The sequence below is a fragment of the Sceloporus undulatus genome, chromosome 2 (assembly GCF_019175285.1).
Source record: "Sceloporus undulatus isolate JIND9_A2432 ecotype Alabama chromosome 2, SceUnd_v1.1, whole genome shotgun sequence".
Taxonomy (NCBI): Eukaryota; Metazoa; Chordata; class Lepidosauria; order Squamata; family Phrynosomatidae; genus Sceloporus; species Sceloporus undulatus.
Genome location: NC_056523.1, coordinates 125,944,284 through 125,970,589, shown reverse-complemented (window position 1 = coordinate 125,970,589; position 26,306 = coordinate 125,944,284). Strand labels below are relative to the sequence as shown.

At 44.4% G+C, this 26,306-nt stretch overlaps 1 protein-coding gene across 1 annotated transcript in view; it reads right to left on the bottom strand.

Moving 5' to 3' along the window:
- Positions 1–1,203: 1,203 nt before the first annotated feature.
- XAB2 (XPA binding protein 2) overlaps positions 1,204–26,306 on the bottom strand; it is a 32,139-nt gene continuing 7,036 nt past the window's right edge. Inside the window, exons 4-19 of the mRNA XM_042451174.1 lie at positions 23,174–23,371; positions 12,613–12,747; positions 12,294–12,458; positions 11,059–11,203; positions 10,531–10,682; positions 9,760–9,879; positions 9,336–9,467; positions 8,015–8,146; positions 6,761–6,874; positions 6,019–6,181; positions 5,390–5,580; positions 3,655–3,777; positions 3,041–3,212; positions 2,806–2,932; positions 1,470–1,579; positions 1,204–1,391 (exon numbers count right to left, since the gene is read on the bottom strand). Of these exons, the coding sequence (XP_042307108.1) occupies positions 1,330–1,391; positions 1,470–1,579; positions 2,806–2,932; positions 3,041–3,212; positions 3,655–3,777; positions 5,390–5,580; positions 6,019–6,181; positions 6,761–6,874; positions 8,015–8,146; positions 9,336–9,467; positions 9,760–9,879; positions 10,531–10,682; positions 11,059–11,203; positions 12,294–12,458; positions 12,613–12,747; positions 23,174–23,371 (2,241 nt within the window). The 3' untranslated portion in view covers positions 1,204–1,329. The remainder of the gene's footprint in view (positions 1,392–1,469; positions 1,580–2,805; positions 2,933–3,040; positions 3,213–3,654; positions 3,778–5,389; positions 5,581–6,018; positions 6,182–6,760; positions 6,875–8,014; positions 8,147–9,335; positions 9,468–9,759; positions 9,880–10,530; positions 10,683–11,058; positions 11,204–12,293; positions 12,459–12,612; positions 12,748–23,173; positions 23,372–26,306) is intronic.

The following is a 26,306-nucleotide window of genomic DNA, read 5'->3' as shown; positions in this document are numbered from 1 at the left end:
GCTCTTGGCTGGTCATTACATGGTGTGTTTTAGGGCAACATTAAGCAGGAAAATAATAAAAATACAGTTGGCCTCTTATACACAGATTCAAGCATCCATGGTTTGAAAATGTTCAAAAAAGTATAAATTTCAAATATCAAACCTTGATTTTCCATTTTTTTATAAGGGACATCATTTTGCCATGTCATTCTATTTAATGGAACTTGAGCATACACAGATTTTGTTATACATGGGGGATCATGGAACCAAACCCCATCATATAACAAGAGTCCACTGTACACCTACACCTTGCGAATACCAGGCATAGACTGCCTGCTCGTTCTGAAAGTTCATCTTTTCACTTTAGAAGTTGGCCATACGGATGCAGGTCTTTCCCCCTCACTTCCTAAGGGAAGTACAGAACATAGCAAAACCATTTATTTCTGCACCTATTCCTTCTTTATTGTAGGGGATGTTGTTAGTAGATGAAAGCAAGCTGCTACCACCCTGTCCTTGTGACAGACTTCCTTCATCTAACAGTAGTGATCTGTATGTAAGCTGACTGGAAAAAGGGGAGGGCTCTGAGGCTGAGCAAGTACTTATCCTTCAGTCAGATGTGCAAAGGACGATGGGAACTAGAATCCAACAGCAGCTACAGAGCTGTAGCCTTCCAGCCCCCCTCTACAAAGGAAAAAAACATCTTGCTGTAATAGGTATGGTAACATTTAAGGTGGATCCAATGCTAATAGTCATGTTACAACAAACGCCCTTCAGCTGATGCTCACTGAATCCAACACCTGGTGTCTTGTGAAGTCACCAGTGACATCAATAGAAGCTAAATACAAAAAATCAACTGTACTGAAACATGGGCATGTTGGATATGGATGGTGGGAGTTATAGTATGCACAGAAAGAGGATAAAAGCTGTCTCAGGCTCCGTAATCTTAATTTATACCCATAAAACAAATAGTTAAGTATACTTGATTATGGTATTTCATCATGGCTAAATGATATTTAATGCATTTTAAGAATTTCTATTTATAAAGCAATCTTCTCATCTTAGAAATAGCTACAGATCTAGCCTCTCTTTCTGTCCCCTTTATTCTTAAAACAATCTTCCTGAGGTTCCCACTGAGAGGTGGCAATTAAGTTTGCTTATGCAGAACACAGCAGTTGATGTATTTTTTTATGATGAAACATGAGAAGTAACAACAACCATCTGACAAAATTATTTTATAAATAAAAGTTATGGACAGACTAGAGCAGTAGCTTAGGAAATCACAAGAAAGTAGCGGCTTGCACTACAGCCAGGTTTATGCAGAGAATATAGTCTGCTCTCATTGAAAACAGTTCAGTCGTCCTTAAGACCTCCAAACACAGCAGAAGGGACACTTTGCTGCTCCAGCTGTACCTCTGTAAGAGAGCAGAAATGAGAATTAATATGGAGGACAAAGAGAAAAAGGATTAAGTCATATAGTTGTCCTCTCTTACCATCAGGCTCATTGTCCTCACTCTCATCTTCATCGTCCAAGTCAATGTCTATCTCATCAGGGTTGGCTTGTTTGGAGAGTTCAGCCAACTCACTGCGGGAAGCATCACTCCTAAAAATAATGAAAGGGAAACTAGTGTCTCTCAAAGAAAACAGGTATGTCATGATAGTTCCCTCCTCAGGTATAGAATCATTTTAAAGAAAATTTACACACATGGCCTTCACTATTAAGAAAATCAAGATACCACTCCACCTTTATAATACTCTTTGCTACTTCAGAATTTAACTCAAAATCATAATGACTCCAAGCTGTGCTGGATATTGGAACAATAACACCACAAGGACAGCCATCTGAGTGACCATAATTAATACAGGAGCCAGTGTGACATAGTTTGAGTGTTGGACTACAACTCTAGAGACAAGGGTTCAATTCCCTGCTCAGCCATGTAAACCCACAGGGTGACCTTGGCCAACTCACATGCTCTCGAACTTCAGGGGTGGGCAATGGCAACCTTCCTCTGAAGAAATCGTGCCAAGGATCGCCATAAAAGGGAATGACTTGAAGGTACACAACAAACAACTATAATAACCGCGTTACATGTGCCAACAGACCATGGAAATAAAAGTAAGGTTCGAGGGAAATGAAAGTAACAGACTTATTTCCTAGATTCTTCCCTTACATGCCATCTCTTGGCCACTGCTATACCCTTACATCCAGCTCCCAGTTGAGAATACCAAAGGAAGAAGAATCCAGCACAGCACTAAATGCCTGCTTTAGTCTGAGTGGACACCACTTGAATATTGGTTATGTAAGAAACAATCCTGCCTTGAGAATAACTGTTAATATTTCAGTTCCATTCTTCACTGATATCCCCCCTACCTATCCAGCTTGAAGTTACAAGTGCACACATGCACAGATTTGATAAACAGGATGGACAAACTCATTATTTTTACAAAATACGGTAATCTCATTTTTCAGTCTATCCCTAGGACAACTTCAGCACTGATGCAGTGGGTGCAAACTCTAGAAAAACATCTTAAAACCTGTAGTCAGAAATATATATATCTAACACATGTAAACTTACACATAAGTGTCCAGTTCACATTAAGTACATCTGGAAGTCAGATTTGTCATAGGAACCATCATACCCATTTTGTCCTATTTGATTTATCTTAAAGCCTACTTAAAATGACAGTTATTGGGCTGTTCTTGCTTACACTTAACCAAATACTGAGAAATTGGCTTTGTCCCTGCCCCCCCTTTTTTTTTTTGCCTGCTGGCCCCTGAAGGTATGGCATGTTGGATGGGAGTCAAGTCTTGCCTACACCACTACTTACCTGACAAACAGGATCTTCTCCTTAGTTCGGGGCTGATCTCTTTCTGCTTCAGCTGCCAGCTGCTCTGCCCGCTGCTCTAAGAGTTTCATGTCATCCATGCCACTCTGTCCAGGTGCCAAGTCAGACACTAAAAGCAAAAGAGAAGCAGAAGCAAGGGGCAGAAGTTGCAGGAAGAGGTTACAACAGGAGATACAGCAGACTCCCCTCTGCCAGGGGCTCTTACTGTATATCTTACCTGTGCCAGTGGCATTGCTGTAAACTTTAAGCATTTGGGAGGCCATGAAGTTGACTTGCGTATTGTAGGTAGCCTGCACACTTCGTTTGATGCGCAGCATCTCCCGGATAGTGTCCTCATTTCCATGCCGGATCTCAAATTCTTTCCATGTCTGCCAGAAATTGGCAGTGGTCTGGAGAGAAGAAAAAGGTCTGGGTTTAGGGAGCAATTGGGGCAATAGCAGTGACTGCTTGAACAAAACCTATCCTTTCCATTTCAGCTGCCTTTCAGCTTTCTTATGTATTAAACAATACAGAGAAAATGGGTCTGAATGCAGAAATGTAGAGTCAGTTACTGCTGTGCTACATATTCTCTACATCATGTCTGGCCAGTCATTGGGCAACAGGCAACTAAGTAGCAACATCCACCCTTTTAAGTCTCTATCCCAAAACATACATAAAGTTATCAATTCTTTGCAACAATAGTACTGTTGCCAATCAATAGCTGAAGTGAATAGGAAGCTAGCATTTCTAATTTGGCCTCAAAGAAAAGAACAAGTCTATTTCTTCTTCCTTCCCTGGTTGCGCAGACAGGTGTTTTAACTAGTTCTCTGATACTTGGAATAGGTCACTTACACGGGGATCGCACATCTGCGAACAGTAAGAATAGATGGCCCGAGCCCGATCTATTTCACCCAGTTTGCACTCCATGTCAGCAAAGCGCAAGCACATCTCCCGGGCATGTTCATCTGACAACACCTGCAGGAAAATGTGTCCTTTTTAAAAAAACTATACCCCATCCATTTCTACTACCAGAACAGAGAACACCCAATAACCAACAGTTACAGATAAAATGAGTCAGACACAAAGAAGCAGTAAGAATGCATCCCCCAGCAGAACAAAACCAGTGTACATCATTTTAAGAAGTCCTCTGAAACTGATAAGGTCTTGAGTGACAAAAGAAACCCAAGTGAGCAACAAAGTTAACCCCTGGGGGAGACTGGTCAAAGCAAGGAAGGGTGGGGGATTGCCACAATAGAAGAAACTCTTCCTGTGGCAGCCACCTGCCTCATCACTGCATGGAGGCCAGAGAAGAGCTCCAAGGCACTGTTCAAAGGAGAAGATAGCCTCAAGATTTACAGGGCTTTATCAAATAACATCCAACACTTGGAACTGTGTTAGATAAGAATACATGGCACAATTCCCCCAGAGTGATTAGTGTTGACCACAGAAAGGATATCCCTTCTCTCATGTTGTAAGGCAGGGTGGGTATCAAAATAATTTATTATGGCATATGGCCAGTACAAAATAATAAAACGTTTACAAAAATTACATTGCACTGCATCCATTGGAAACATTATATTCTAGCATATCATATGAATACGTATATACATATAAATGTCAAGGATAAAATCCAGGCGTGCACCTAAATGGATTTAACAGTATACTAAATATATGGGTATAACAAAGATAATTGACTATCTACTATCAAAGTATCTCCAGAAGGAGTTATATGATATCTCACTTTATATTCAGTATTTATATTAATTATGACACAATCTATATTGTGTAAGAAGTGATTCCCCTACAAGGTTGGGGGACTGATTTGTTCGTGTAAATCGACAGTTGGTCCAATTATATAATACAAAAACATTTCATAAAGACTTAATGGTTATAGTATCAACAATAGCCAAGGATAATTCTTACGTAAAAGTTTGCTGCATCTGTTTCAGAAAGTTTTTACGGCAAGGTGGGTATCAATAGCAGCTTCATTTATACACCACTTCATACCACACTAGGCAGTCTCTAAGTGGTTCACAACTGTAAGCTAATTGTCCCCAACAAGCTGGGTACTCATTTTAGTGACCTTGGAAGAATGCCAGGCTGAGCCCCTGGCTGGGACTGAACTCACCACTTTGTGGTTTGTGAGTGAGTAGCTGTAGTACTGGCTTTAAACCACTACGCCACCAGGGCTCATGTGGCTCAAATGTCATATCAGAATGCATGGGCTTCTCCTAGACACCCACACATGCACACAGTTAGGAAAGAAGTGCCCCAAATGAAAATTTTTGTTTTTCAAAGATGCAGCAATCCTCCTTTAAAAAATTTAAAAAACAAAACAAAATCCCTTTTATGCCTTGTTTTGTCTGGGAGTTACTAGTCTTCTGGACACTTCCAGTTCTTTTTCTTCCTCCCATCCTCTCAACACATTCTTTGGAGCTGCTGCAGCTCACAATGGGTCCCAGAGGCGCACTGGCTTCTAACCACCTACCTTTTTCCATCTATTCAACCACTATGGACCAATTCCTGTAAACTGCGGTGGGTAATCTGACCTGCAATCAGTACTATTTGGATATAAAAAAAACCTAACCTCAATTGCCTTCTCATAGATGCTACGTGTGTGTGTGACGCCATAGATTTCAGCTGCTCTCTTAATGTAGATGTTGTACATGTCATACTGCTCTGAAGGCTGCACAGCCTGAGTGGCTCGCTCATACACTGCCATAGCATGGCGGGCCAAGCCGTATTCTTCCTCCAGCTTGGCATACAACAGATAGATAGCTGTGAAGAGATAGGAAATGCAAGTCAAATTACATTCCCTTTCATCTCTGGGTAACTGCTCCACACTCTTTGGTCTGTCCTTTGTGGCTTTTACAGGTCCAGAGTTACATACAGGACACCTCAGTAACAGAGAAAAAGATATAAACAAGCCCTGCCCCCAGGGAAAGTTACTCTGACCACATGGCTCTCCAGCAATGAGAGAGAAGGAGAGGTATGCCTAGCTTATAGCTCCTGAGGGACAAGGATTTTATCAAGCCACAAGGTGGACAGTTCACCGACACAGTTCTCCTCTGACCACCTACTAGAGGAAATTGTTCAAGATAGGATATAATTCTGGCTGCATTGTCACAGGGCTAAGCTTTATTGGCCACCCATCAGCATCCATCCACTTTGACTGGGATGGATTAACTTCTCCCCACTGTTTATGGTATCACATACTTTTAGCGTATTTCTGGGGACAGCCATCCAGCGCCTGTTCAAAGAGGTCCCGAGCACGTTCCAACTTCTTGCCACCATAACGGTCGATGAATTTTGTTAGGTAGGTGTTCCATATGTCATACACATTTGGCCACTTGAAGAGTGAAATGCCTCTCTCATATGCCTGCCAGAAAGAATGGATGCTGGAATCTGAAGCTTTGTCACAGAAAGTCCTGCCATTTCTCACATGTTCATATAAAACTGCCACAATAAATCAAATCACCATATCATCTGCTTCTACCACCAACAGCCACCCAAGATTTCCAGGACAGAGAGGTCCTCTTTTAGCCTTACTACTGAAGAGGCATTCTCATCATAGATAGCAGGACCCTTTTGTATGCAAAGTGTGTGCTCTATCACATAACTTTGGGCCCCTATTCTCCTCACTCTACCTATCTTTTCCAAAAGTTACTTGCTTAATCAGTTTCCAGTACTTTGGTTATACACTGTAGGATATAAATCATGTATACTTCCCCCATCAGTTCTGTTTCACTCAGCCATTTTGTCATGTAATCTGAAATGGAATTACTTGCTAATTTGTCCAGGGTGAATAGTTCTCCTCTGTTACCTAAGTTACAGTGCCAATCATACATTAGCTATTTGGGGACAAAAGTATTTTCCTTTGCAGCACCAGCATCCCCAAACCAGGCAAAGCTCTATTATCCAAGGTGCCATGGGGAGCAGAGGGACAGAGCCAACTCACCTTGAAGCTCTCCTCAAAGTAGTTGTGCTCCTCCAGAAAGAGGCCATAGTTGATGATGATTTGGGGGGTGGCAATGCGGAGATCCAGAATGCGGTCATACACAGCTTTAGTGGACTAGGGAAGATAACACAAAATAAGCTTCAATACTAGGGTGGAGCACTACAACATCAGAGTTACAGGCAACGCCTAAGACCCCTGGTCATTTCCCTCTCTCCAAAGAAAGGGTGAGGGGTCAGTAGGGAGGAAAAAACTCACAATGTATTTGAGTTCCTGCTGTTATCAGAGGCTGTCTTTTCATAACTGCGACCCATAATTGGTTAATGGGGGTTGCTCTCGAAGTTTGTATCACAGACAAAAGGGGCAGTGGGAGCCTAACAGCTCCTGGTTAGATTGTGGGAACATTTAGAAGCAATTAATGCAAATAGGACAAGGGGCACAGACAGAGTGATGGCCCAAAGGAGTGGGCTTCATGAAATAGCTTGAAAAAATTAGGCATACAAGGGGAAATGGAAACCAGTTCTCTGTGCCCTACTACCCTTCTTCAGCCACTCTGTGAAAGAAGCAGATGGTTTCACTACAGCAGCTTTGCTGTGGCCCCAGTGCCTCATCATCAGGTTATTTCAAAAACCAAAGGTCTGAAAAAGGGAGGGGGGGGGCAATGTTTCTAGAATGACTTAAACATGGCAAGGACATATGGGTCTTTCTCATTCTAGATGTCTCAGAGGAGCTGCATGTCTATGAGTAATTAGCAAATTGAGAGGTCTGTGTAACATCCAAGCTTTGACTCTGCACTAAACAGAAACAATATTAAGCGCAAAATCACTTCATCTGTGCCTGGCTGAAGCATCTCTTAAAAGACTCTTTCCAGTCTTGTGAGTCCTTAAGTAGCAAAAAGTCATTTCCTCTGATGGCAGCTTCTCCCAATAGTTAACCCTGTTCCATGCTAAAGTGGGAACAGATTTCTAATATGTCTTTAATCTAATTCCCAGATGTTGACTCTTATTCTCCCTTTATTGCCCAGGATTCACTCTGTCTCATAGTTCCCAGACAGTTACAAACAGAAAGAGATTAAATATTATTGAATAATAATGAAACCAGATAGAAGTAGTGCAACAATAATGACAGAGTTCAAACTGAATATTTTTTACTGTCAGGACAAGGTGGGCCACTGTAAATGTGACGAGAGATGATGGTAGTACTGGCCTTCCCATAGCCTCAGCAGGAAGAATGGATATAAAAAAAGGCCATACTTACCTTGAAAGTACCCAGACTTTCTTCCAAGTCAGCCAACATGGACCATACTTTGAGGGACTTGTAAACACGGTTCTGCACAGGTTCAGAAGAATCAAAATACTCTGCTTTCTTAGCTGGGATGGCTGTGGCTTTCTGTAGAGACAAAAAACAAATTGATGCTGGTAAAAGTGCAAGAAGTAGTATACAGTGATGATTAAGAATCAGGCTCACTCAAAACACACACAACCTTTGTGGATAGCCATCTTTGTCTGTCAACAGAGAGGAGACCAGACAGCTTTGTTTATCCTGAATAGAAAAAACTCTGGCTTCTGCATTTTTGTACTGTATATACTCGACTATAAGCCAAGGGCAAGTTTTGGGACTAAAATTATGGATTTTGGTATGACCTGTGGATAAGTCGAGGGTAAAACTTTGAGGCTCCTCACATCCATAATGGCTTTTCAGCACTTCCACAGCAGTGGACAAAGGCCATTTCTCTGCCTCAGCAAAGAAGCAACCATTTTTTGGTTGCAGCCATTTTTTCCTTGGAGTGGGGTAAACAGTCACAGGCACCCTCTGCTCCTTCAATCCTGCCAAGATGCCTAGTTTTACAGTAGACTCTTCCCAGAATGGGAAGTTCCCATTTTACTGCTGGCCTGCCCACAGCTGTCTGCAGCTGCTGGCTTGCCTTCTCACAGAAGGTGAGGAGGTGGTGGGGGGCGAAGAATCAGTTGGGGGAGAGCCAAACATAAAAGAAGCTAAGGCAGGGAGGCTGAGAAAGTGTGTGTGTGCACGCGCGTATGCAGGCTGGACTAGGGAAAATGGAGAGGAAGGCGCGCATGTGTGTGTGTGTAACTGGATTAGCTGTTGCTCTCATAGAAATAAAAATCACTCTGCACTCTCTTTGCTTCCAGTAGCCTATTCCCAGGCACAGAGGGAAAGTGGGGAGGAAGGCATATGCGTGTTTGTCACTGAATGAGCTTCCATCATCAGCATTACCATACTGACCCATATACAGTATAAGTCGGCCCAGGATTTTGGGTCAATTTTGGGCATAAATTTCTCGATGTATAGAAAGTATATACTGTAATTACAATGTGTCCTTTTGCCTGTACAGCAATGAATATGTTGTTCTCCATCTCCGTGAATCAGTTACTAGATCCTACACTCCCCAGGAAGAAATGGACAGAATAGAGACTCCAATGCCCTAATTAAAAATGCCATTTGTTCTCCAACCATAAATAAATAGAATCATATCCCTAACCCTATGAAGAGCCTAAATGACTTCTCCTGCTTTATCATCAGACCCTCTGGTCTTTCTACTGTTCACTGTTTTATTCACCCGTAGGATGCGCAGTGCTTGGTCGTAGTTCTCGTGTCGCAATTCCATTTCACCATATTCACACCACACACTGGCAAGTTCATCCACTTGCTTGTAGTTTACCTTGGTGGCTTTTTCAAAGATGGTTCTGGCCTGGGACAAGTAAGGCAGGCAAAGTTAGAGGGAAAGATGGTCCAGAGAAGTCTTCTCCCCAACTGCTGTAGTTTTTCTTTTATTTGGGCTAGGTAACACATGTTAGGTGATGCCCTCTGTTGGTTGAGCAATGTTACATCACCAAGAACCAGTCCCCATTCCAGAGCCCCAACAACCCTATTAAGGGACATTTACAACTCAGAATCACACCCTTTCTTTTGTGAATGTGGACAGCAGCTAAGACATTGAAGAAAAGGTTGAGGGGAAGGCAGCCACCCAGTTAATCACTTACATCTTCTATCTGTCCATTGACTTCATAGAACTTGGCAAAAGAAACCCACAGCGTGTGTGTCTTTCCAGTGGCTTTAAATGGGTCAACTGTCTGCACCGCTTCTGTGTACGTGTTGATTATCTGAAAGGAGAAGGCAGAGGGTAGGAAAGATGAATTAGGATTGTAAATTTCATTCCCTTCTTTCCTCCTGCACCACTCAGCGGGCTTTGCTGTGAAGCATAGCAGACTGGTATTAAGAGGTGTCTCTCCATGCACTCATTTCTTTCTTCCAGCCTGCTTCTTTGTAGACTCTCTCCCCAGGGGTGGATCACAAAACAGCAATAGATAGGGAGAAGAGGTTCATCATGACATGGCTGGCCAACTTTCAGGCTAACAGTTTCCTTGGGTAAATATGGGTACCCAGTCATCAACACTCCTGTGAACAAGCATGCTAAGACAGCCTCTGTTTCTATGAGCAGATAAAAACTTTCAGACACCTTGAGGTTACAGGACTTGGAAAATAATACCCAGTACAGCTACTTCCCATTTCCCTCTCTGTTCCTTTTACACAGATGAGCCAATTACCCCCACTGGCCTGGTTATAGTTGGTTGACTCCAGTTCCTAGCTCAGTGATAGGGCTCAGAACAACACCAAAAAGTGAAATTCACCATTCACTTTTATACTGTATTAAGCAACTTAAAATGGTAGTATACCCCAACCTTGGTTGCTCTGAGGATGATGTAACTCTGTCTCCCTAAAGCCTAGCACTGGCTGTTCACTTGTTCTCTTACCTCTCGAGGCTTTCCTTCATACAGCTTTACTCGCTTGTGCCACTCATGGACATTGTGAGGATTTTGGCGCAGAAGGACACTGTTGAGAAGCAGAGGCCGGCGTGTGATCAGCTGCTCAAAGCGTGCCAGTCGCAGTTCCAGGTCAACATCATCTGTTTTTCCATGGAGGCAAAAAAAGGAGCAGGAATGAGAATGGGTAGAAAGGCAGCATCTACTTGCTTACTGATATATTCTGGTGACTCTCAGCTTCATGCATCTAACTAGGAAGAAGGGAATGAGGAATTGTTACATGCAGAGCCAGAGTATTCATGGGGGACAGGAGAGACTATCTCTCTTAAGCAAAAAGCTATCTCAATGATGGCACCATATGGAGAAACATCCACCATAATGCAGAGTTAGTGAGGCATGTGGACAGCTCCAGGCATTTCAGCATCTCTGGCACATGCTCCCTGCCCCCAATGCAGTGTGGGCAAGACCTGCTTCTCCTACTAAAGGGAAGAAGTAGCACCAGCTTTCATCCACTCTTACCTTCCTCCTCACGCCCCATCTCTGATGTGGTCTCCATCTTTGCTGCAATCATACTCTCCTCAAACTGGGCATAGCTGTCGAAAACTTGAGTGAAATCCCGCACTGTCATCACTGTCTGAATAGCTTCTTCATACACATCACGAGCCTAAGACAGGATGAAGAGGCCATTGCCACTGCTTCAGCTTGCAAAAGGGTATCTGATGATCTCAGCACCAGATAAAAACCCAGAATTTTCTTAAAATTTACCAGGCATCCCATAAAGAAATTAAAATTTCTTTACCCACACAGTCATATCAGAAAGCACTATGATTCTTCCCTATTAAACCTCATAGAGCTTAGAGACAGCTTCTCTGCAGGGCACTGGATAAAGTTTGTTCAAGCTGCTGTTCTAAAAAGGCATAAGCAGACTGAGGGCATTCTGATTCTCACTACACCAGGAAAGGATCTATTTTCCTACTCCAGTGACAGTCTCTTTTGTTGGTGAGGAAACATATTCAGTTGAATCACTGTTTGCTATCAAAAGAAGACATAGATGTTGATGGGCATCCAAGCTGATCCCTCATTTTTTTCTTTTCTTTTTTGCTTATCCTCTGAAACAGTGCTGAAGAAGACCAGACAAGCCTGACTGAGAAAACACTCAGTCTGCAATATAGGAAAAAAAAAGTTCAATTTAAAGTGCTTCAGTGGAAGCAGGCATGAAAATATATTAGGATTCCTACAACAGATGTTCATTTTGTTTCTTTACGTCTTGTGAGCCTCCCTGAACATCTCTGATGGACAATTTTTTTACTGAACTAGATGCAAGAGACTAACAGGGTGATCTGCTTGGAATTAAATAGATAAAAAGGAAGGAGAGAAATAATTTAACTTTTAAAAATAACCTATAATATAAAAGATAGCATTATCCGACTTTCACCCAGGTGGATTTTTCTATCTTCTTCCCTTGCAGTAGTCTCCACTGCTACCAGACTTTAAGCCCCTTCTTTGACCTCTTCTCTTAGTTCATTAGATTGTTTTTTAATTTTTTCAGCAAGATTCCAGGTTTTTACCATTTCCCTTTCTGTGTAGATTATTTTGCACCCCCCCTCCCCCTGGAACAGGAATTCAAAGAAACTAATTGTTCAAGCATTTGAATGCTGCATAACGCAATATGTACCTTTATGATTTTTCTAGTGAGTTCTGCCATCAACCATGTCCAAGAGACACAATGAAAACTTCTTGATACAGATACCTACCTTCTCAAAATGCCCACTGCGGATATAGTAGTCTGCCAAGGAACACCACAGCTTGCCCAGCTGGTCAGTGAAACGGGTCAAACCACCGCGGATGATGGCCCCTACATTGAGAGATTTCACCTTATCTGGATTCTGTGAGATGAGGTCACAGAGCTCATGCCATAGCTGCAAAGGAGTACATCAAGTGTCAGAGAGCACTAGAGAGCACTGAGATGCAGGAAATATAGATATCACAGAAGAGATCCTTAGATGGAGGAAAGGCGAGATTCTCCATAGGCTTTTGCAGAGCAAAAGTGATTGGTAATATAAGGAGCCTCACCTGATAATTGGATTTTCCCTCCTTGGAAACAAAACGTTCATCATTCACAATGGCAGCAAGGCGGACAGCAGCCTCATCTAGGCGGTCAATGGAGCGCAGATACTCAATATATTCCTCAGCATTTTCTGGACTCAACTACAATGTAAATACATATAAGCATTAGAACTCTAAGCAATATGATAGTTAAGACCAATGTAATAGCACTGAAATGACAGAAGGAAAGAAAAAGATAAGTGGCTCAAGCCAGGTTGAGTTTCCTGCATTACTTTTTCATGATCTGCTCTTTCACTCACTTCCCTCAGAAGCCCAATCTTGTGCAATTGTGCTGGATGGTTTTCCAAGGAGCCTGTGCTGGTGGAGAAGGGATGCAAGGGAGCCTATTGTCCAAAAACAACCTAGCAAACACCTCCTGGCTTGAGCCACACAGAGACTGGCCCACATGGCTCAGGGAAGAAGGAAGACGAGGCTGCATGAAATGTGGAGTCCTGGAACCAAACCTCAGCAGATACTGATGGCCACTGTACAGTACTTTTTATGTATGTGCTAAATATGGTTTTGGGGGGAGGGTAAGGATATTTTCAGTTTTTCCACTTTTGTAGGGGTCCCCCAATATGTGGAGGGCCAACTGTATATAAAATACTTTGTGTCCCTTTGCATATACAGATTGATAGATCAAACAGACTACAGCTATTCTCTGGAAGAAAAATTTATATTTTGCCAACAAACCATAACAGATCAAGGACAAGGGGAGAAACCAAACTCAATAGTCTTAGCTCTCTGTCATCCAAATGAATGTTCTCCCTAGATTTTTATTTCTTTTTCAAACAATTCCCATACTACATGTGTTAAAACCATTGGAGGTCTGGCAGAAAGAATTTTTAAAATTTGTGTGGGAAAAGAAAAAGGCCAGGATAAAAGCTAAAGTAATATGTGACGATAAGAGCCGTGGAGGATTAGCCATGCCAAATTTGAAAATTTATTATTTTGCAGCAGCCTTGATATGTATAACAGATTGGCTAACAAATGGACGAGAGAGCCATTAACACCTTCAACTGCCTCTAGAACCACTCCCTGCCTGCAGTGGAACCTCCTCAGGACGAGAGGCCATTAACATTCAACTGCCTCAGACCGTCCTCCCTGCCTGCAGTGGAACCTTCCTCAGGACGAGAGAGCCATTAACACCTTCAACTGCCTCTAGACCTCCTCCCTGCCTGCAGTGGAACCTTCCTCAGGACGAGAGCCATTAACATTCAATGCCTCTAGACCGTCCTCCCTGCCTGCAGTGGAACTTCCTCCAGGACGAGAGAGCCATTAACACCTTCAATGCCTCTAGACCGTCCTCCCTGCCTGCAGTGGAACCTTCCTCAGGACGAGAGAGCCCATAACACTTCAACTGCCTCCTAGACCGCTCCCTGCCTGCAGTGGAACCTTCCTCAGGACGAGAGAGCCATTAACACCTTCAACTGCCTCTAGACCTCCTCCCTGCCTGCAGTGGAACCTTCCTCAGGACGAGAGAGCCATTACATTCAACTGCCTCTAGACCGTCCTCCCTGCCTGCAATGGAACCTTCCTAGGACGGAGAGCCATTAACACACTTCAACTGCCTCTGACCGTCCTCCCTGCCTGCAGTGGACCTTCCTCAGGACGCGAGAGCCATTAACACCTTCACACTGCCTCTAGACCATCCTCCCTGCCTGCAGAACCTTCCTCAGGCGAGAGGCCATTAACATTACTGCCTCTAGCCGTCCTCCCTGCCTGCAGTGGAACCTTCCTCAGGACGGGAGCCATTAACACCTTCACTGCCTCTAGACCGTCCTCCCTGCCTGCAGTGGAACCTTCTCAGGACGAGAGCGCCATTAACACCTTCAAATGCCTCTAGACCGTCCTCCTGCCTGCAGTGGAACCTTCCTCAGGACGCGAGAGCCATTAACACCTTCAACTGCCTCTAGACCGTCCTCCCTGCCTGCAGTGGAACCTTCCTCAGACGAGAGAGCCATTAACACCTTCAACTGCCTCTAGACCGTCCTCCCTGCCTGCAGTGGAACCTTCCTCAGGACGAGAGAGCCATTAACACCTTCAACTGCCTCTAGACCGTCCTCCCTGCCTGCAGTGGAACCTTCCTCAGGACGAGAGAGCCATTAACACCTTCAACTGCCTCTCGCCGTCCTCCCTGCCTGCAGTGGAACTTCCTCAGGACGAGAGAGCCATTAACACCTTCAACTGCCTCTAGACCGTCCTCCCTGCCTGCATGGAACCTTCTCCGGACGAGAGAGCCATTAACACCTTCAACTGCCTCTAGACCGTCCTCCCTGCTTCAGTGAACCTTCCTAGGACGCGAGAGCCATTAACACCTTCAACTGCCTCTAGACCGTCCTCCCTGCCTGCAGTGGAACCTTCCTCGGACGAGAGGCCATTACACCTTCAACTGCCTCTAGACCGTCCTCCCTGCCTGCAGTGGAACCTTCCTCAGGACGAGAGAGCCATTAACACCTTCACTGCCTCTAGACCGTCCTCCCTGCCTGCTGGAACCTTCCTCAGACGAGAGAGCCATTAACACCTTCAACGCCTCTAGACCCTCCCCCTGCAGTGGAACCTTCTCAGGACGAGAGAGCCATTAACACCTTCAACTGCCTCTAGACCGTCCTCCCTGCCTGCAGTGGAACCTTCCTCGGCGAGAGAGCCATTAACACCTTCAACTGCCTCTAGACCGTCCTCCCTGCCTGCAGTGGAACCTTCCTCAGGACGAGAGAGCCATTAACACCTTCAACTGCCTCTGACCGTCCTCCCTGCCTGCAGTGAACCTTCCTCAGGACGAGAGACATTAAACCTTCAATGCCTCTAGACCGTCCTCCCTCCTGCAGTGGAACCTTCCTCAGGACGAGAAGCCATTAACACCTTCAACTGCCTCTAGACGTCCTCCTGCCTGCAGTGGAACCTTCCTCAGGACGAGAGAGCATTAACACCTTCAACTGCCTCTAGACCGTCCTCCCTGCCTGCAGTGGAACCTTCCTCAGGACGAGAGAGCCATTAACACCTTCAACTGCCTCTAGACGTCCTCCCTGCCTGCAGTGGAACCTTCCTCAGGACGGAGAGCCATTAACACCTTCAACTGCCTCTAGACCGTCCTCCCTGCTGCAGTGGAACCTTCCTCAGGACGGAGAGCCATTAACACCTCAACTGCCTCTAGACCGTCCTCCTGCTGCCGGGGAACCTTCCTCAGGACGAGAGAGCCATTACACCTTCAACTGCCTCTAGACCGTCCTCCCTGCCTGCAGTGGAACCTTCTCAGGACAGAGAGCCATAACACTTCAACTGCCTCTAGACCGTCCTCCCTTCCTGCAGTGGAACCTTCCTCAGGACGAGGGACCATTAACACCTTCAAATGCCTCTAGACCGTCCTCCCTGCCTGCAGTGGAACCTCCTCAGGACGAGAGAGCCATAAACACTGCCTCTAGACCGTCCTCCCTGCCTGCCGTGGAACCTTCCTCAGGACGAGAGAGCCATTAACACCTTCAACTGCCTCTAGACCGTCCTCCCTGCCTGCAGTGGAACCTTCCTCAGGACGAGAGAGCCATTAACACCTTCAACTGCCTCTAGACCGTCCTCCCTGCAGCCATCTGAGGTGTGACTTTCATCCACCAGGCCTCCCTCAGCCTAAAGGGCCTCTCTTTCCTACATCCATCTGAGGAGTGACTTTCATCCACTAGGCCTCCCTCAAGGGAAAGGACCTCCCATTCCTACATCCATCTGAAGATTGAGTCGGATCCATCGGGCCTGCTTCAAAGGATAGAGCTTTCCTTCCCTGCATCCATCAGCCATCTCTCCTTCCATCACTCTCAGCAGCTGGGACCTTGAGCAAAGGCTTCCAATCCCACCCCTTCCTTCTCTATTAAATCCCTTGTGCCTTGTGATACTTAGGCAATATTACCAAGTACAGTTGGCTATTATATTGCTACTTTTGTCATTGTTGTATTTTCTTCTTTTGATTATCGCTTACTAAATCCTTTCCTCCCATGGCTCCACGCATCTCTCCTAACTTGATCCCTATTCGACCTCTTCCTATCTCCCAGCTTCCATTCCTCTGTTCACTCTGGAACTGTCACTCTGTTGCTCCGAAAGCGACTGCTGTCCATGATCTTTTTCTCTCTAGATCATTTAACCTTCTCGCTCTTACTGAAACCTGGCTCCCGGCCCATGATACTGCCACCTCCGCTGCCCTTTCTTTTGGCGGTCTCTCATTCACTCACTCAAGCTGCCCTGAGGGTCGAGGAGGAGGGGTCGGTATACTATTGTCCAATTCCTGCCAGTTTCAAGTTCTCTCTTTCCCCCCCAGCTATTGTTTCTCTTCATTCGAGTCTCACTGTATTCGACTCTTTTTTCCTTTACAGCTCCGGGTTGCTGTCATCTATCGCCCTCCTGGTTCTGCTACCCAATTCCTATCTGACTTTGAATCTTGGCTGACGTTTTTTCTATCTGATACAGTCCCTTCTCTAATCCTAGGTGACTTTAATATTCACCTTAACAATCCCAACAATCCTTCTTCATCTCGCCTTAGATCCCTGTTTGCTTCTTTTGGCCTTCAGCCTCATTCTAACTCCTCAACCCATTCCTCTGGTCACTGTCTCGACCTAATTCTTGCTGCTAAGTGTGTCATTTCCGACTACCTGGCATCTGATTTTCCATTGTCTGACCATCATTTAATTTCTTTTACTCTTACTTATATCCCACCTCCTCGTCGTACTGTCCAGCGCCATTTCCGCGACCTTCAGTCTGTTAACTCTGATCATCTCAGTCAGACTTTGAATTCATCTCTCTCTTCTCTTGATCTTGGGGACTCTGCTGATTCAGCAATGTCTTTATTTAATTCCACTCTTTCTTCAACTCTTGACAGCTTTGCTCCTGTATCTATACGTGTGTCTTCCCCCATGACTAGGCCTCAGCCCTGGCTCACTCCCACTATCAGGTACCTCCGGTCCTGCTCTCGAGCGGCTGAACGTCTTTGGAAAAAGTCTAGGGAACCGGCCGATTTCATTCATTATAAATTCATCCTTTTATCTTTTTCACGCGCTCTGTCTATGGCAAAACAGAACTATTTTAAATCACTGATCTGCGCTAATGAGAGGTGCCCGCAGCGTTTGTTCTCCTGCTTCAATACACTACTCAAACCTTCCTCTCCCCCTGTCTTCTCATCTTTTTCCCCCACTGACTTTGCCAACTACTTCATCACAAAAGTCACTACTATTCAATCTGAAATAGTTCCTCCTGATTTGCCCCCTACCACTAACCTCCTGGTACCTTCTACTAATAAACTCTCTGTGTTTCCCCCTGTTTCTCTGGATGAATTATCTAAGCTGCTAAATTCTTCCAAACCTACTACCTGTTCTCTTGATCCTATTCCCTCCCGTCTCCTAATCTCTATAGCCCCTTCTCTTCTGCCCTCGCTCCTCTATATCTTTAATCTCTCTCTCTATGGGTTCCTTCCCTTCTGACTTCAAACATGCTCTCGTTTCCCCAATTCTGAAGAAACCCTCTCTCGATCCCTCTTCTTTGTCTAGCTATCGTCCAATTTCTCTTCTTCCTTTTCTTTCTAAGGTCCTAGAACGGGTCGTTTATTCTCACTGTATTAAGTTTCTTGAAGCCAACTCCATCCTAGACCCCTTCCAATCTGGCTTCCGCCCACGGCACTCTACAGAGACAGGCCTCACCAAGATCTCAAATGATCTCTTGCGGGCCAAGGCAAACGGCCTCTACTCTATTCTCATTCTTCTCGATTTGTCTGCAGCCTTTGACACTGTTGATCACTGTCTCCTGGTCGATTTACTTTCTGACCTTGGGTTCGCCGACTCTGCTCTCGACTGGTTTAAATCTTACTTGTCAGATAGATCTTTTGCAGTGGTCACGGGTGGTCAGACTTCATCCTCTGTTCCGCTATCTGTTGGAGTTCCCCAGGGCTCTGTCTTGGGTCCCCTTCTGTTCTCTCTATACACACTGTCTCTAGGTAAACTCATCAGTTCTTTTGGTTTCTCCTATCATTTGTATGCCGATGACACTCAGCTGTATCTCTCCACCCCTGACCTTTCGACGGGGCTTGAACAGCAAGTTTCTTCTTGTCTGACTGCCATCTCTCAGTGGATGCGGCTTCGGCGCTTGAAGCTCAACATGTCTAAGACTGAGCTTCTCGTCTTTCCACCTAAACCCACCCTTCATTATTCCTTTTCTGTTTCTGTCGACGACACTTCTATTCAACCGGTTCATCAAGCCCGCAGTCTTGGCTTCATTTTTTACTCTTCTCTGTCATTTATTCCCCAGATCCAGGCCACCGCCAAGGCCTGTAGATTCTTTCTCCACAGCATTGCCAAGATCCGTCCATTCCTCTCAGTCTCTACTGCCAAGACTCTGGTCCATGCCCTAGTGGTTTCGCGACTAGATTATTGTAACCTCCTTCTAACAGGGCTTCCTCTTTCACACCTCCATCCTTTAATATCTGTCCAGTATTCAGCTGCCCGTATTGTCACATCCGCTCGCCGCTTTGACCATGTTTCTCCTCTTTTATCCTCCCTTCATTGGCTCCCCTTCCCCTTTCGCATCCGGTACAAGCTCTTGTTACTGACTTTCAAAGCCCTCCATGGGTTGGCCCCTCCTTACTTATCTGACCTTCTTTCTCCTTACATTCCTACTCGCACCCTCCGCTCTGGTAGTCAGGGTCTCCTGTCACAATGTAGGACTACCACTGCCCCCTCCCGAATTCGTCCCTTCTCGCTTGCTGCCCCTTACTCCTGGAACCTTCTTCCCCCACATGCACACCTCATCACTTCTCTGCCCAGTTTCAAAACTGAATTAAAGACTATATTGTTTAGAGAAGCATTCCCAGAGGTGAGACCCTCTCTGACCCAGGAAGCCTCCTTCTAACCATCCATCAAGAAGCCAAGCCCTTCCTCCAGTCCATCTGCCTTGCTCCAGGCCTCGGAGGTGGAAAAGATCTGCTGGACCTGATCCTATTCCCCACCACCACTCCCTTCTCCTTTTGTGTCGTGTCTTTTAGATTGTAAGCCTGAGGGCAGGGAACCGTCTGACTAAAAAAATTGATGTACAGCGCTGTGTAAACTTACAGCGCTTTATAAATAAAGGTTAATAATAATAATAATAACAATGGAGGATGAAAAAATGCTTGTGTTGGAGGGTTATAATTTGAGGTTGGCCTTCATGGCTATTTGTTCTATAACAAAAAGAGAATACACAAAGAATGTACAAATCATGTAGTACGTAAAGCGTTACTGAAAACATGGGATAGATTAAGACCAAGGCTCTGTAAACAAATCCCTCAAATATGTTCCCCACATGAGGCATTCTTTGGAAAAGAAGGTATTCCTAGAATAAGCTGGATTAGATATAAAGACCTGTTAAAAGGTGATAAAGAGGACAATGAGATAAAGTCTCAAGAAGAATTGAAATCAGTAGGAATAGATTGCCACTGGTATTTATATAGGCAATTAAAAGAGAGGTGGAAAATGGATAAAAAGCTAATAGGAATCAACAAGCAGACATCTGAATGGGAAGATATAATAGAAAAGGGAAAGAAAAAGATGATGACCAGATACTATAAAATGCTGCTTACATGGGACACAGAGGATGAAGTGATAAGAGAGAATATGATCCGTTGGGCCCAAAACATAGGACAGAATTTGGAATATCAAAAATGGGAAAGTATCTGGAAAAGTACAAAATATATGGTTAACCAAGAGTTAAAAGAGAACATATACAAAATGACTACAGATGGCATCTGCCCCCACAAAAAATAGTGTATATGTATAAAAATAACAATCTATATTGTTGGAAATGTTGTAACAAAATTGGAACTTATTACCACATGTGGTGGACCTGTGAGAAAGCAAAACAATATTGGTTAGGGGTATTTAATAGCAGTGGATTTAAAAATACAATTGGTCTTTTCACCCAAAGTTTTCTTGTTGGGTATGATAAATGAGGAACTGAAAAAGAGATATGGGAAATTATTATTTCATATGTTCTCATGTGCTAGAATTGTTTATGCAAAGCTATGGAAGAATAAACAAATTCCATCCACAGAACAATGATTGAGTAAGGTGTTCGTGGTAGCAGAGATGGATAAGATGACATGTTGGATGAAAGACAGAAGTGAAAAACAGATAAGAGAAGAATGGGATCCATTTTACGCATATTTGAAGGAAAGATGAAACAATGTTATTTTTGCTTAAAACGATGGAAGCAAAATTTTGATTAAGATTATAGAAAACGAAAGCTACAAAATAGACAAGACAAGCACCTGTAGGTTTGAGCAAAAAGAGTGAAAAACTTAAAGTTATATGAGCGAATGTCCGATACTGAAACATATAGAATGTTTACTTAACAGATAAGACACAAAAGCCAAATTAGTTAACTTAGATATGAATATTCAATATATTTAAAGACAAAGTAATAAGCAATTGGAAATATAGAATTAATCACAAATTAAAAGGAGGGGGAAAAGTTAACTCGTTAAGGTGAGGGAAACTTAGATAGATAGGATAAGATATTACAATAGAGAAGTATCTGGACTTAAAGAAAAATGCAAGTAGTAGGAAGTGCTCTTTTTATGTTAATCGTGTTTTATAGAAATGTCAAGAGAGACAGTATATGTTATTGAAGAAACAAGATAGGACAAGGTATGGAAGATGATCTATAATGGGATAGTTTATGTTGTAATGAAGTTAAATGAAAATACAGTATGCAGTAACTGTTTGTTCGTTTATATGTAATTATATGTGCTTGTTGATTTGTATCTGTACATGTTTTTGTTGATGTATGTGTATGTATATATGTTGTATCAAAATGTGTGTTGTGAGAAAAGCCTACAAAAAGTAAAAAAAAAAATAGTCTTAGCTCTCAACTACTCCCAGCTTTTATGCAGGTCTAATGTCAAAAGTGTTTCAAAAATAAGATATAGAAGCACTGGCTTTCAAACCATATCCTCACTTCCTTCCTTACAAAATACTATGAGCTCCACTTGTATCCTGACTATTTTAAGAAGAAAAAATGAAAAAAAAATGTGAGCAGGTTCCAAGCATTAGCCCTCAAAGCCAACCATCCACAGTGAGTCAGTAATTAAAGTGAATTAAGTATTATTGGGAAAGCTAATCTGTCATGTTTTGAGTTCAACCATAAACAGATTTATACCAACTGAAATATTTCTGAAAAGAATGACAACAGATGTGACAGCCAACTGCAGATTTACAGTAGCCATTTTTCCACAGAGTGGTGCATTCAGCCAAAGTTATGGAACTTAGAACCAACATTTAATCCCAGTTTACAAAATGGGAACTATTTATACAGAAAAATATTATTTTAATCTCTCCTCTCTTTAAGGCATGGGTGAGAATTATGCACCATTTGGATGTTGTTGGACTGCAACTCTCAGCATTCATCCCTACTAGCTATTCTGACAAGAGCTGTTAGGATTTGCAGTCTAACATCTGGAGGGCCGTATGATTCACAGCTTCAATGAGCTTGCTATCTTTCACATCTGTAGATAAAAGGGAATTACAGAAGATGACCTTCTTCATGTACGTCTGCAAGCCTCCCCAATTCAAGAATGATCTCCTTTGAAAAACTACTAAAACTTCAGGAACTCCATTGTACTTCATCCTAATTTTCTTAAATTAAAGCACATGCACACAGAGAAAGAAAAAGACATAACTAAAACTATGGGATACTGTTGGTGCAATTCAAACCAGGAATGATAAAACTAATCTGTGAATCCTAGCATACAACTGAAACACAGTGTTCGTTTCATCACAAGAAGTATTATTTCATTTTATCGATTTTAAATAATAATAATAATAATTATTATTATTATTATTATTATGCTTTATTTATATAGTGCTGTAGATTTGCACAGTACTGTACATACAAACAATAAAATAGATAAGAGTAAACCTCCCCATGGCGTACAATCTAAGAAATAATAGCATAATACATATAAATAATACATAATAATAAATAACAATAAAGTTCCAGGTCACTTTTGATGATAAAACCCTCACAAATCTACTTACGGTACATAAACATATAATATAACCTCAATTTTAAATAAATAAAAGAAATGTTAAATGTACATTACTATCCAAGATAAACTCTTTGAATTGAATTAGGGAGGTGTCAAATAGACTTTTGTCCAACACTTTCCCTGTGAGAAGAGACTTTGATTTGCAATCCTATCATTTTTTTTGTCAGAAGCTAAGTGAGTCAAATGTTCTGTCTCAATATAAGAATTTGTTCTCTTCTGATCTTCCTGCATCCTCTTCACTACCTGAAGATCTTCCAACACCTTTGTGTATCCAAGTCAAATACAATAGTCCAGTAAGAATGTCAGTCACATTATAAACCAGAATATATTTGACTCTACAACAACATGACCTAAAAGAATGGAAAACTTGGAATGTTTTCTCAATCACCACACACACAGCCTGCGGGAGTGTATTTAAGCAACACAGTCATGGAAATTCCCAAACCAGACAAGTTTGGTCAAACAAGGATGGCCCCATACCTTCAAGTACCTGCGATAGACTCGTACAGCTGTTTCAGGTAATGGATACAGGCGCACAAATTTCAGGTAAAGTGGCCAAATACGATGATGCTGTGTAATTGGCAGAGCCCGGAGTGCCCGGTCAAAGGTCCTGCGTGTACGAGTGATTCGACATTGGTCCATGAGAAACTGGCAGTAATCGAGCCATATCCGAGGCATCTAAGAATACACAGGACAATCAGAATGTAACAACACCCTTGCTTGATCAGAAAGTGCATGTTGTCATCTAAAAACACAATAGTAAAGTTAAAAGTACAGCACAACCTTAAAAGCCTCTTTAATTCTTTTTTTTAAAAAAATTCTGCTTGTGAAAGAAGAGCAGTGGGGCATTAGCCCAGTCTTCTGTGGGTGGGAACTCCAAGTCTGGGAGCAGCCACTGAGAAATCTTTCTTCTGAGACCTCAAACGGTCTGTAATGGTAGCAGGACCAAGAGAAAGCTGTCTTCAATGATAAATAAGACTCTGTCAGGTTTGTATAGGAAGATGTGATTTTTTTTTAGATGGCTTTACAGGTCATATATGGCTATACATGTCATAAACAGCACTTTGAATTGTGCCCTCAGAAAACCACAACATCCTAAATAAAAGCTTAAGAAGATGTTCCTTAGTTCTTTTAGTTGCCTTCAGTATCCTCATCATATTCTTTCTGAGAAGAGCACACTGTAGTCTACAGGTAATAGTATCACACATTTAGGCTGAAGACAGATTTTTGTTTTTAAAAGAAAGTAATATAACAAAACTATCACTGCTTCCAAAATACAGACAGGTTTGCAGCTACAGAATAGATTTCAATCTCTCTCTACTATCAAGGATGATGAGGAACAGCAGCAGGGACAGACTTCAGGGACAGAGCAGGGGACCAAGAGAGTTTCACCAGAGGGAACAGCCGCAGCTAAACCTTGGAGGAGGTGTATGGTGGTCGTGGGGGACTCTTTCCTGAGAGGTACTGAACCAGTGGTTTGTGGGCCTAACAAGATGTCTTGGGAGGTGTGCTGTCTCCCTGGGGCAAAGATCCGTGATGTGACAGAGAGGCTGACAAGACTTGTCAAGCCTACTGACCAATACCCCTTCCTTTTGGACCACGTGGGAACCAATGATACTGCAAGGCACAGCCTTCAGAAAATCATAAGGGATTAAGAGGCTTTGGGTAGGAAGTTGAAAGAGATGGATGCACATGTTGTCATCTTATCTCTTCTCCCAGATGAAGGGCATTGTCCAGGAAGGGAGAAGAAAATAGCAGATGTAAATAACTAGCTCTGTAGTTGGTGCTGCCAAGAACGGTTTGGATTCTTGGACCATAGGCTGCGGTTCCATGAGGAGGGACTTCAGGCAAGGGATGGGTTGCACTTCACGACAGTTGACAAAAACATTTTTGCCAATAGTCTCAAAAATTTGATCAGGAGGGCTTTAAACTGAGTTATGTGGGGGAGGGAGACAGTATTCTGGAAGGCAAAAGGGCTGGAGAAAACAGTCAAACTGACACAGAGGGAACAAGGCAAACAGTGCAAGGACCCAAAAGTGGGAAGCAAAAGAACTTGCACAGGCAGCAAGTCAAGGGAACACATGGTCTTAGATGTCTCTACACTAATGCACAGAGCATGGGGAATGAGCAAAATGAACTTGAACTCCTAGCACAACAAAGAAAACATGATATAATATGCCTCACTGAAATCTGGTGGGATGAGTCTCACAATTGGAATGTAGAAATAGAGGGGTATAACCTTTTCAAGAGAAACAGGTCAAACAGAAAAGGAGGAGGAATAGCCTTATACAGCCGGCCCTTGGTATACGCAGGGGATGCGATTCGCCCCCCCCGCATATACAGTGCGCCTGCGCCATACGCGGGCACGCCATACGCGGCCTTGAGCATATGCTGTCAAGCCGCGGGGCGCACGCGGGGCGCGCACAGGGCGGCGCATCCCATTCAATTGAATGGGTGCGTGCGCCTGTTGTGCCCCGCACGCGCCCGCGCTGCCGCGCACGAGCCCCATTGTTTCCAATAGGCGGAATTTGCCTTACGCGGAGGGATCCGGAATGGATCCCCCGCGTAAGGCGAGGACGGACTGTACCAAAATCCGCGTATGCTCAAGTCCCATTGTACCCAATGACAGCGAGTGTGCAAGCGCGCCGCTATTGGGGACAAAACTCCCCCTCCTCCCCAACCCTTTCTTTCCCTCCCTCCTTACCTTTTCCTCGCCAATGCAAAACCGCTGCTGCCACCTGGGCCTCCTTGCCCTCCACAGCCGGGGGAAAGGCCGGGTGGGGGTTTTGGACGCCAAGAAGCCTCCACTCTGTCCTTGCGCGGAGGTGGCAGTGGAGAGAAGGCCAAGGACCAGTGCCAGAGGTGTACTTGGCCTCCTCTGCCGCCGGCACCTCTGCACAGGGGCTGGGTGACGGGCTGGAGGCCAAGAGGCCTCCAACACCCCCACCCGGTCCATCCGTGGCAGCAGCGGCAAGGAGGCCAAGGAGGTTTCGGGTGCTGCTGCTCCACTGCCTCAGCCTCCTTGCCACCACGGCCAGGGGAATGGCCGGGTGCTGCTCCTGGAGGCTAAGAGGCCTGGCAGTGGCGGTGGCAGCAGAGAGGAGGCGGAGGACCAGTGCCAGTGGCCTCCTCACCACCTGCACGCCTCTGCTGCTGCCACCGTGGAAGTGCCAGGTGGTGGCCCGGAGGCCTCTTGGCCTCCAATAACCCCACATGGCCCTTCCGCGGCAGCAGGGGTGGAGGCGTGCAGGCTGAGGCGGCGATGAGGCCTCTGGCGTTGGTCCTCCACTGCCTTGGCCTCCTCTCTGCCGGCGCCACCTCCGCGGAAAGGCCGGGGGGCCTCCAGGAGCAGCACCCGGCCTTTTTGCGGAGGTGGTGGCGGTGTAGAGGATGCAGAGGAGCAGTGCAGCCTCCTCTCTGCCGCCGTTGCCTCTGCGCAGGGGCCGGGTGGGACTATTGGAGCCCAAGAAGCCTCCAGCCCGCTACTTGGCCCTTGCATGGAGGTGGCGGAGAAGAGACGGAGGACCAGCGCCAGAGGCCTCCTTGGCCTCCTCTCCACCGCCGGCACCTCCACACAGTGCTGCCAAGAGGCCTCCGGGCTGCCACCTGGCCT